This window comes from Dreissena polymorpha, chromosome 13 (genome assembly GCF_020536995.1).
Source record: "Dreissena polymorpha isolate Duluth1 chromosome 13, UMN_Dpol_1.0, whole genome shotgun sequence".
Lineage (NCBI taxonomy): Eukaryota > Metazoa > Mollusca > Bivalvia > Myida > Dreissenidae > Dreissena > Dreissena polymorpha.
In genome coordinates, this window is record NC_068367.1 from 54,224,060 (window position 1) to 54,236,943 (window position 12,884).

At 36.5% G+C, this 12,884-nt stretch overlaps 1 protein-coding gene across 1 annotated transcript in view; it reads right to left on the minus strand.

Moving 5' to 3' along the window:
- The window catches only part of LOC127854677 (polycystic kidney disease 1-related protein-like), a 177,235-nt gene that overhangs the window by 16,113 nt on the left and 148,238 nt on the right, over nucleotides 1-12,884 (minus strand). Inside the window, exon 27 of the mRNA XM_052389738.1 lies at nucleotides 12,415-12,569. Coding sequence (XP_052245698.1) covers nucleotides 12,415-12,569 — 155 coding nt within the window. The remainder of the gene's footprint in view (nucleotides 1-12,414; nucleotides 12,570-12,884) is intronic.

Below are 12,884 nucleotides of genomic sequence, written 5' to 3' on the forward strand. Positions count from 1 at the left end.
CCAGCTGAGAACAATAATTAGAAAATGTTTTTGGATATTCATCACATGGAATGTTTAATTTTTAAAACCTGTGTACATTTGACTTCCAATGTTCGTCCTGTCCAATAGTGTTTGTAAGTCTTCACATCCATGTCTCAAGAAGGCTCAGAAAGAGATATGGGCCTCGCTCTGTGAAAAGGGGGTTTAATGCACACGCGTAAAGTTTTGTCCCAGATTAGCCTGTGCAGTTTGCACAGCCTAATCAGAAACAAGGGCTGTTTGTAAAACATGCATGCCCCCCATATGGGCTGTCCGTTGTACTGGCAGCCATTGTGTGAATACGACTTTTGTCACTGTGACCTTGACCTTTGACCTAGTGACCTGAAAATCAATAGGGGTCATCTGCAAGTCACGATCAATGTACCTATGAAGTGTCATGATCCTAGGCAAAAGCGTTCTTGAGTTATCATCCGAAAATCATTTTACTATTTCGGGTCACCGTGACCTTGACCTTTGACCTTGTGACCTCAAAATCAATAGGGGTCATCTGCGAGTCATGATCAATCCACCCATGAAGTTTCATGATCCTAGGCGTATGCGTTCTTGAGTTATCATCCGGAAACCATTTTACTATTTCGGGTCACCGTGACCTTGACCTTTGACCTAGTGACCTCAAAATCAATAGGGGTCATCTGCAAGTCATGATCAATGTACCTATGAAGTTTCATGATCCTAGGCCCAAGCGTTCTTGAGTTATCGTCTGACAACCACCTGGTGGACGAACGGACCGACCGACCTACCAACATGAGCAAAGCAATATACTCCCTCTTCTTCGAAGGGGGGCATTAACAACACTTTCCGCCTAAACTTGATTTTTGCAAAGAAGAGACTTTCTTGAAATGAAAAATATCATAAAAGCTGAAAGTGTTGTTTCTGATTAGCCTGTGTGGACTCCACAGGCTAATCTGGGAAATACTTTATGCACATGCATTAAACCCCCTTTTCACAGAGCATGGTCCATATATATATATTTATGTGTGTGTGTGATATTTTTCATATTATTTTATGTTGGTTCATTAAGCATGATGTAATAGTCTTTGATGAACAAAACATTTGAATGGATGAAAATAATTTTTTATAACATAAAATAGATGTAAAACAAATATTTGGAGATGAAACAGAAATGTATAAAAAAACGCTGTATATGCAAAAACACATATTTTTACATAAATTCTGATTTCCCAAAGCCAAATGCCACATTCAGTTCATTGCTCATTTCCAGCCACAGAAGTAAAAACAAACAAGCTCCTTGCCACTCTGTTTTCTTCATTTTTTCTGCCTGATGTTCCAAGGTTTATCTCCATTCATCACAATGCCAAGTATATCCCTGGTTCTCTATTTCTCAAAACAGTAAAGCCATGCTATACACAACAATAAGATTATTCAAACCCAGAAAGCCAGTAATGAAGGCCTTGCAAGAATGGAAATGCTAAAAAAAATCCTCCCATTGCAAAATCAATTTTCCACTTACTTAATTTCTACTGGAACTGAGTAATTTGATGTGCCAGTGGCAAGGGGAGTTCATTGAAGCTTATGTGAACAGCCAATAGAGGTATTAAATACATTACATGGGGTAAAACATTAACCAGAAATTGTGAATTATGTTCAACATTTACCAGATATTGTGGATTTGGTAAAACATTTTCCAGAAAATGTGACTTTGGTAAAACATTTTCAAGAAAATGTGACTTTGGTAAAACGTTTACCAGAAAATATGGATTTGGTAAAACATTTAACAGAAAATGTGAATTTGGAAAATCCAATGGGAGCTGTAGCTTTTCTAATAGGATGATCAAGCAACACTTAATAATGATGAAATACATTTATCTTCCGAACAGATATTAACCGAAACAGATTGCAAAAAACAAAGTATGGTTAAAAAAGGAAACTAAAAAGCCTCATCACTGCAATAGCATACAATTCTAAAGGCTAAATTGCTGATTGTCTTGCCTTTTAAAAGTATTGCTTCATATTGTAGTGTTGTATTGTTCAAACAGAAACAAGATCTGATTTATACGGTTTCCAATATTTATTAAGGTCCAGCTCCTTATGTCTAACAAATCCAATGCCCATTTTCATTTTATTGCATTTCAAACATTCCATATGTTATGTTTCCAATATAGTTTATTTCATACCAAGTGTTTCCATCATTACCTATTCCATCCAATGTGCTTCCAACATGGCCTTTGTCATCCAATTTGTTTTCCACAAAGCCATTGTCATGCAAGGTTATTTCAATGCTGTCTTCGTTATACAATAAGTTTCCAACAAAGCCGTTTTCATCTTTACGTCATCCAATTTGTTTCCATGATTGCTTAGTCATCCTATGCATTTCCAACACTGTCATTCCATTTGTTTCCAACATCGCCTATGCCAACTGATGTGTTTTCAAACATCGCCTATGGCAACTGATGTGTTTCCAACATAGCCTATGTTCTCCGATGTATTTCAAACACAGCCTATGTCATCCATCGTGTTTCCAATATAACCTGTGACAACCAATGTGTTCCCAACATAGCCTTTGTTATTCAATGTGCTTCCAACATAGCCTATGTTATCCAATGTTTTAAGACAAAGCCTGTGTCATGCAAAATGTCTCCATCATAACTTATATTATCTATTGTTATTTCCACGCTACCTTTGTCATCTGAATTGTTTCCAATCCTAATTGTTTCCTTTGACATCCTATTTGCTCAATGCTGTTCATTTCTGCTTCCAACATATGTAAGGTCTTCAAAAACTGTTTTATTGGATTGTTTTACGAGACACCTAAAGTTATCTATGTAAACTTTTTATATCAAATGTGTATTCATACAACATTTCTCTGAAGATGTAACCCCCAAGACCGACACCTGAAACTTTGCTCACCTGTTTTACTCAGGCTTGAGACAAAATCTTAGGCTCAGACTTCAAGGTCAACAAACAATGTCCTTTTTACTGTACAATTTTAATGTCTACAAAGTTTAATGACATTTATTGAAATGAAAAGAAAATGAATATATATCTGTCCTCATGAAACTTATATTTTGGACATGTAGACAATAATTCCATTTTATTCACTCTCATATATAGAAACAGATTTAAATTCCTTTTTGCAATTGTATGACAGATATAATTGCATTCATTTTTTTCTAACCAATGAATGAACAAAGACAAACATGACAAAATAGTAATACCACACTCAATAATTATCCTGTACAATGTATTTATTTTCCATTTCCCTATTAGCCCTCAAAGCAGCCTATCCTCAAGAACGCCAGCCAATTAAAATACTATACAAAAAAACTATATATCTTCCTTGTTGGATGCTATTAATTGTCCTCGTTAACAAGATCAGATAATTCATAACCCTTTAAACAAGTGCTTTAATATCTCAATTATTTCCCTGTTCATGTCATTATGTGGGGCTATTATTTTTCCTGGAAATTTCAGACCACATTCAGTGTTCCCACCATGCAGACATGAGCATGCTCAACAACATGCTGCAGTCGACAAGGGTCCAGTATTCGATGATAATTCAATCACATCTCTAAACAGCCATAACATTACACCTTGGTCCCCAGACACTTCTGTGAACTGTCTCACAGCCCTAGCCAGACATGAGAATTGTTGATGAACAATCATGGGCGAAAATATGGACTGGATAGGGCACTCATATTGACTGTATATAAGTGCACCTAGGCTGTATTCCAGTCAAAATAGGTAGTACAGTTGACTCTGCCAATACCGGACTCTCTGAATACCGGAACTCTCCCGATTCCGGACGGTCGGGCCAGTCCTGTATTTTCTCCTTCTATTTCTTTGTTAAAAAATGTTGAATAAACCGAACTCTCTGAAAACCGGAAACCTGACGGGTATCTCCGTAAATTTGGTCATTTTCAACGTAAAATACATTGAGTAAACCGAACGGTCTAAATTCTCAAGATGCCCGAGGCGTGAAAATAACAATACCTAGTCAACACAGCGAGTGCGGTGTCACACATTTTGCTCGCGCAATTATCGATAATCAGATTGACCATACCATCAAGGTGTCAAGTCGTTGCCGCGCTATGGGAGTCCGATTAAGTAATGTAAAACAAACTGTGAATGTCTATAATAGACGAGCGGTAACATCAAAAAGTGATTGACTCGATCGTTTTATTAATTATTTATTATCGCCTATGATAAACAATTTAATTGTTGTTGTTTTTTTTTTTTTTTTTTTTTATACCACATTTATATAACGCCCTTTTCATACTCGCGGGTGCGTTCAAAGGCGCTTTACATGTTTTTCCCTGATCACTGGGTCAGAAGTCGTCCGTTAACATCTTGGCGCAGTATGCAGCCACGGCACATTGACTTATTTCCCTCACAGGTACCCATTTATACACCTGGGTGGAGAGGAGCAGATGTGGGATAAATTTCTTGCTCAAGGAAATTCCAGTGGTCAGGGCGGGATTCGAACCAGGGACCTGTCGATCCCTAAGCCAGCGTCCTACAATTAGACCACTGCTCCCATAAATATTGCATCATTAAAATGCATAATTAAAAAATTAATGCATGCCGTTGCGACGATCACTTTCTTGTGATCTTCTCGGGTATTTTAAAAGATCTTATAGCCATGTTTTTAACGCTGAAATGTTTGTTTGTTTGTTTGTCAGATAAACTGTTAGAAATATGACTGTTAAATATCCATCCATCTGTATGCAAATTCATTCATTGCCGTTTACTAATTTCGACCGCATCTAAAATGTCGCAGCCTCCAGCTAAACGCAGACGCGTAGAGCTTACGTTAGAGGATAAGATAAAGCTCATCACGGAATCAACTGCTCAACCAAAACCATCTCTGAAGGCACTCGGCGAGCGCTTCAATTGATTAAAAAACATTTTTTAAGAATGCAATTAACATCATCAGTACCTGCGTACAGTTATCACATGGTACATGTAAATGTATATGGTTTGTTTTATTTTTATGTGATTCTGTACACAAGGCATACCATGTATATTTCGGCAATATGCATACTCTTGGTAAACCGGAACTCTCTGAAAACCGGACGATCAGGCCGGTCTCGAGACCGTCCGGTTTACAGAGAGTCTACTGTATAGAGAGGGTGCATTTGATTTGAGAGTAGTTAGGTTGGATTCCAGTTGAAATTAGTGTAGAGGGTGCATTTGAGCTGAGTATAGTTAGGTTGGGTTCCAGTTGAAATTAGTGTAGAGAGGTTGCATTTGAGCTGAGTGTAGTTCGGATGGATTCCAGTCGAAATTAGTGTAGAGAGGGTGCATTTGAGCTGAGTGTAGTTAGGTTGGATGCCAGTTGAAATTAGTGTAGAGAGGGTGCATTTGAGCTGAGTGTAGTTAGGTTGGATTCCAGTTGAAATAAGTGTAGAGAAAGGGTGTATTAGAGCTGAATGTAGTTAGGATGGATTCCAGTTGAAATTAGTGTAGAGAGGGTGCATTTGAGCTGAGTGTAGTTAGGTTGGATGCCAGTTGAAATTAGTGTAGAGAGGGTGCATTTGAGCTGAGTGTAGTTAGGTTGGATTCCAGTTGAAATAAGTGTAGAGAAAGGGTGTATTAGAGCTGAATGTAGTTAGGATGGATTCCAAGTTGAAATTAGTGTAGAGAGGGTGCATTTGAGCTGAGTGTAGGTAGGTTAGATGCCAGTTGAAATTAGTGTAGAGAGGGTGCATTTGAGCTGAGTGTAGTTATGTTGGATTCCAGTCAAATTAGTGTAGAGAGGGTGCATTTGAGCCGAGTGTAGTTATGTTGGATTCCACTTGAAACAATTGTGTAGAGAGATGGCGAATTTGAGCTGAGTGTAGTTAGTATGGATTCCAGTTGAAATTAGTGTAGAGAGGGTGCATTTGAGCTGAGTGAATCATAAATAAAGAAGTTATGGCAATTTAAGCAAAATGTTCAATTATCTAAGTGTAAAAGGGGCCATAAGTAGGTCAATATGCTTGATACAGTGGTATGGTCTTGTTTATAAGTAAGGGTCATATTGGTAAACAAGTATACAAAATATAAAAGCAATATGTCAAAGGATATAGGAAATATTTGGGGTAGTACGCAAATTTTAACATAGATTTATCAATAATATGCATATTCTAAGTATAAAAGGGGCAATAATTATGACAAAATGCTTGATAGAGTTGTCTGCTCTTGTTTATAGGTTGGGGTGATGTTGGTAAACAAGTATGCAAAATATGAAAGCAATATGTCAAGGGACAATTAAAATAAATGGGGTAGTACACAAACTTTAACATTTGCTGCATATTCTAAGTGGAAAAGGGGCCATAATTATGACAAAATGCTTGATAGAGTTGTCTGCTCTTATTAATAGGTTGGGGTCATGAGGTTAACAAGTATGCAAAATATGAAAGCAATATGTCAAGGGACATTGAAAATAGTTGGGGAAGTATGCAAACTTTAACATTTGCTGCATATTTTAAGTGGAAAAGGGGCTATAATTATGACAAAATGCTTGATAGAGTTGTCTGCTCTTGTTTATAGGTTGGGGTCATGATGGTTAACAAGTATGCAAAATATGAAAGCAATATGTCAAGGGACAAAAGAAAATATTTGGGGTAGAACGAAAACTTTAACATTTGCAAGCTAACGCTGACGCTGGGGTGAGAAGGATAGCTCCAATATATATATATTTCATATATAATAGTTGAGCTAAAACTATTGATATGCCATCAGTGGCAGACATGTTCTGGATTTGAGTGGTTATAGGCTGAATATGAGTTCAGTGTTGGAAGGCTGGATTGAAGTTTAGTGTTTCTGAGTTGATGGAGTTGACCTAGATTCGAGTTTGGTAAGAATGAATAAAAGCCGAGTGTGGAAAAACTTGATACAAGTTTAGTGTAATTATGCTGAATTTGAGTTTATGTTGGATTTTGAAGTGTAAAAAATAATATGAAACTGTAATGTCAACCTATACAATCAGCGCATACTTATGCCTTAAATCCATTACCACCCTTCAAATTAAATTCCAGCATCTCCTCATAACATGGGAGGCATAAAAACACAATGCCTACACTTATGATGAAAGTGTGTTTACTTCTATGAAACATTATCAAGATGGAGTAACTATTTCCCATAGGAACGATTCTGGCATGAATCTGGAACAAGAAATCTGATACTTCTACTAATGCAATATTGTTTGATACATTCCAAATTGAAAGGAGTGTTGTGGCATTTGATCTATTTACATTCAGCCGAATCAAATGAACATTTACATTTCTAGAAATGTTATAACAATTTAATATTGCAAAATGACACAACACATTTTCAAACAATTTTATTGAACAATGAAAGATAATGATAATGTATCTATAAACAATAAATATTTTTATAGTTGTATGCTATGCCATATGATAACAAAACAACAGCGTTTTATATATATAATACCAAACGTTTCAATACTTTGTTAAAGAAACAGTAGATAAAACCAGAAATGGCACGGCAGAGGCTGACGCGTATCCCCACGCCACATGTTTGCCCCAGGGTTGGTAATGGCCATGCATAGTTGAGATTGACTGTATTGCCATACGAGAGGTTCAGTACCAATTTGAAATGAATCGGTGTAGAAATGAAGAAGTTAGAGTAAAAGGCAATTTTGGGTGGGTGTGGCCTATGTGGGCAGGGCGCCCCAGGGTTGGTAATTGGGCCATGAATAGTTGAGATTGACCATATTGTCTTAAGAAAGGTTCAGTATCAATTTGAAATGAATCGGTGTAAAAATGAAGTAGTTATAGTAAAAGGAAATTTTGGTTGGGTGTGGTCTATGTGGGCTGAGCGCCCCCGGGTTGGTAATGGGGCAATGCATAGTTGAGATTGACCGTATTGTCATAAGAGAGGTTCAGTATCAATTTGAAGTAAATCGGTGTAGAAATGAAGAAGTTAATGTAAAATAACCTCAAACAAGAGGGCCATCTTTACGAGGACCAAGATGGCCCTAGTTCGCTCACCTGAGAGGAGTCGGTTCATTTAATCTTTACCAAACGTCAAACTTGACCTAGATATTGTCCAGACAAACATCCTGGTGAAGTTTCATCATTATTGAACCAAAACTCTGGCGTATGAAGTGTTTTTGTAAGATTTTACCTAGTGACCTATATTTTGAGTTGACCCCCCTTACCAAACATAAAACTTTGCTTACAAAAAATAAATCTTTTGACCAAGATTCATAAAATCTGAAACAAAAATGTGACCTCTAGAGTGTTTACAAGGATTTTGTATAATATAGTGAAAATTTGGACAATCTAAGGGCAATAATTATGGAATTAATTATGTGATTTTGCTTATTATCAAACTTGACTGAGATCTTTCAACAACTTTCATAAAGAATGCTTAAGAAGTGTGAATGCTAGAGTGTTTACAAACCAAATGTGGACGAACTGACGGCTGACAAAGACCAATTCTAAAACCTCACCTGAGCAATCAGGTGAGCTAAAAAGTGCGTTTCACCGATCTGAGTCATTTTCCAACTTGTCCGAGAAATCAATAAAACCAATGTATTGACTAAGTTTCAGGATGATTAGGCAAAAAATGAGACTTCTATAGTGTTCGATCACAAGGTTTCTCTCTAGTCACATAATAAAAACTGCCCCCCCCCCCTGGCGGCCATGTTTTTGACCGATCGGGACCATTTGCGAATACATTTGAAATATATATAAAACCAATCATTTCACCAAGTTTCATGATGATTGAGCAAAAAATGTGACTTCTAGAGTGTTCACAAGCTTTTTTTACTATATAAATATAAGAAAACTCCCCCCCCCCCCCCCGGCAGCCATGTTATTCAACTGACCGGAACCATTTTTTAACTGAACTCTCGTATCAAGGAAACAAATGTTCTGACCAAATTTCATGAAAATTGGGCCAAAAATGTGACTTCTAGAGTGTTCACATGTTTTCATTATAAACATATAGAGAAAAATGCCCCGCCCACTGGCTGCCATGTTTTTCACCGATCTGGACCATTTTCGAACTCATCAGATATCAATAAAACCAATGTTTTGTCCAACTGTCATGATGATTTTGCAAAAATTGTGACTTCTAGTGTGTTTACAAGGTTTACAAGGTTTCTTTATAGCCAAATAAGGAAAACTGTTAACGGACCAGAACCACTTTGAACTCAACAAACATATCATTAAGACAAACATTTTGACAAAGTTACATGAAGATTGGGCATGAAATGTGACTTCTACAGTGTTTACAAGGTTTTTCTTTTTTTTGACCTAGTGGCCTAGTTTTTGACCCAGCATGACCCAGTTTCCAACTCCATTGAGATATCATTGGGACAAATCTTCTCACCAAGTTTCATGAAGATCGGACAAAAAATGTGGCCTCTAACTCAACCAACATATCATAAGACATTTTGACAAATTTTCATGAAGATTGGGCATGAAATGTGACCTCTACAGTGTTTACAAGGTTTTTCTTTTTTTTGACCTAGTGACCTAGTTTTTGACCCGGCATGACCCAGTTTCGAACTCGACGGAGATATGATTGGGACAAAGCTTCTGACCAAGTTTCATGAAGATCGGAAAAGAAATGCAGCCTCTAGAAAATACACTCTATTATTATGAAAACATTAATAGCCAAAGGGGAGTAACTACTGTAAACTTAAATGCAATATTTAGAAGAGTTGTCTCGCATGTTACATGACCTTAATTCATGATTATGTACAAGCCTTTTTACTATATAAATATAAGAAAAACTGCCCGTCCCCCTGGCAACCATGTTTTTCAACGGACCGGAACCATTTTTGAACTCAACTCTCATATCATAGACACAAATGTTCTGACCAAATTTCATGAAAATTGGGCCAAAAATGTGACTTCTAGAGTGTTCACAATCATGTTTTCACTATATACATATAGAGAAAAATGCCCCGCCTAACTGGCGGCCATGTTTTTTCACCGATCTGGACCATTTTCGACTCGTCCGAGAAATCAATAAAACCAATGTTTTGACCAACTTTCATGATGATTGGGCAAAAATTGTGACTTCTAGAGTGTAAACAAGGTTTCTCTATAGCCAAATAAGGAAAACTGCCCCGCCCACTGGCAGCCATGTTTTTCAACAGACCGGAACCACTTTTGAACTCAACCAACATATCATTAAGACAAACATTTTGACAAAGTTACATGAAGATTGGGCATGAAATGTGACTTCTACAGTGTTTACAAGTTTTTTCCTTTTTTTGACCTAGTGACCTAGTTTTTGACCCGGCACGACCCAGTTTTGAACTCGACCAAGATTTTAGTAGGACGAAGCTTTTGACTAAGTTTCATGAAGATCAGATAATAAATGTGGCTTCTGGAGTGTTTACGAACAAATGTGGACTGAAAGACGACGGACAAAGACCGGTCACAAAAGCTCACCTGAGCAATCAGGTGAGCTAAAAATGAGTAAAAATCTCTGACCCAGCCCCACTCCAACCCCCATAACTTTTGACTCAGGGGTCAGATCAAAATTCCAAATAATGCAGGGTCACACATATGCTCATAGCAACCATGTGTGTAATTATCGAGGTTCTAGTGCTAATAGTGTAGGAGGAGATAGTGGCCAGGACGGACGAACAGACGGACGGACAGACGGCGGAGATAACCACAATATCCCCACACTTTTCAAAAGCGTGGGGATAATAACCAATTATCTGTATAAAGCATTAAAATTTTAATTATATGCATTCAGCTTTTATCAGCTTCTATTGATATTGATTAAAATCAAACTTGGCATTGTTAAAATAGGAAAACAAGATATCATAACAAGATAGTTGTGTGTGCATTTCCATAACAAGTTTCAAGATGGCAGTGTTCACTTCACACGGCCCTAGTGGACATGTTTTTCAATGGACCAAAACTATCTTCAAACTTTGCTGAGTTAAAATTAAAGTAAATGTTTTAAGCAAGTTTCATGATAATTGGGGACAAATATGACACAAGGTTTCACAATAGCTATGCAAGAAAAACTGCCTTGCCCCTTGTAGCCATGTTTTTCAACAAACTGAAATCATTTTCAAAATCAGCCAAGATATTATTGTGATAAATATTGATAGAAAGTTCTATGATGATTTGGCAGAAAATTCAACTTTTTGACACCACATGTTCTATATTTAAACTTAATATGAAAATCAATGAGACCAAATTTAGTGTTTTTATCAAGTTTCACAAACAATTGGGCAATAAATATGGCCTCGGAGTGTTAACAAGGTAAGTGTTGAAGTGGACAATCATGCAAAAGGTGATCACAAAAGCTCACCAAGAGCACACTATAGGTGAGCTAAAAATGACATGTCAAAATTTCCTCCAAAAATATATAACTTATTATAATGTTTTCAAACTAAGCATATAAATTCAAGCAGATCCTTGTAAGATTCTTTGAAATTTTCAAGCAATAACAGCTTCTGCTGAAATGTAATCCTCGCTGCAGAAGGAATGGGCAACAGAATGACACCTGAAACTTTGCTCACCTTTTTCTATCACAGGCTTGAGACAAAGTATCAGGCACGCCATCCTAGTGCTGATCGAACAGATTAAACCAGTCTCTATGTAATCTTCCACCATGAAACTCTCTGCATGATTTAAATAATTCTCTTATTGTTACTTTGATAACTTCTCCTTTTGTCTTAGTCCGCATGTGACAGTGTAATCTAGCATGTTCAATTCTTCCCTTTCTGCCACTCAGTTTTCATTCTATGTGGTGTAATTATATTACTTCCGTTCCTCAAATATATTTTCTTGTTATCATCTAACACCCATTTCATCCATTTTTCAAAATATCACAAGAAACATTACTTCATATTATCAATCCTTATTGTTTCAAGTTAAGATATTTCCTATGTACTAATTTCATGGGGAAAAGCATATAATAGAATGATTTCAAGTAAAAAAATATTAATTATTGTAAAAATAAGTTTTTTCTTCCCTTCCTCCTTATTCAATTTCATTTCCAAGTCACACTTTCTATACACTCAAAGGGAGAATGATTTCCTTGTTTCACATACCATGTAAATTTAAATCTGTGTATCATGTTTCATATTCATTTTTTTGTCATGTACATTTTCTTACTGAGAAGTACTGATTGAATTTTTGTTTGCTTTTAATTGCATATTAAATTATTGATTGAATTTTGGTGTGCTTTTAATTGCATATTAAATTATTAGTGTTAAATAAAAGTATAAGAATGTAAACAATAAATGTACCAGGTTTAAATCTAGCATTATATTACAACATTACATGTACACACAAAACAAAGAAAGCTTTTTTTAGCAATAGACAAACAATATTATCTTAATATTAAAAGTCAAGAGGACTTTTAAATATCGCAATGAATCCAACAGGCTTCATGGCAATTTTATAGCCAAGGGAAGCAACTCACCTGATGAGTAAAGATATCTGGAATGGTCTCCCTTGTTGCCAGGGTTTCAGGTGGAAGACCAGGTGAAGAGCATGTTGAACATGGGATAAACTGATGTTGAACTGATGGATATTCATCTCCCATTTTTTCAGAACAATTTCCTGAAAGTCGATCACCTAGAAAACAAAGTATATATATTTTTTGCAAGTTGCAAGGGATTGTGTTTGCATAGGTTTAAATATGCACTAGATAAGGCCAATGACTTAACTTGATACACTGCTTAATACTTTGCTAATTTTCTCAATTTATAGCATGTCATCTGAGAGTAAACCTGGCTCACAATATCCCTTAGTTTTTCATACACACATGACAGATAGAATATTCCATTCGCAACTCTACGCTTACTTCAAGTATGATTATTTGTTCTGACCACTGGCATTAAACTCAACCATTGTCAGAAAACGCAATGTCATCTTCATAAGATGAGGCTA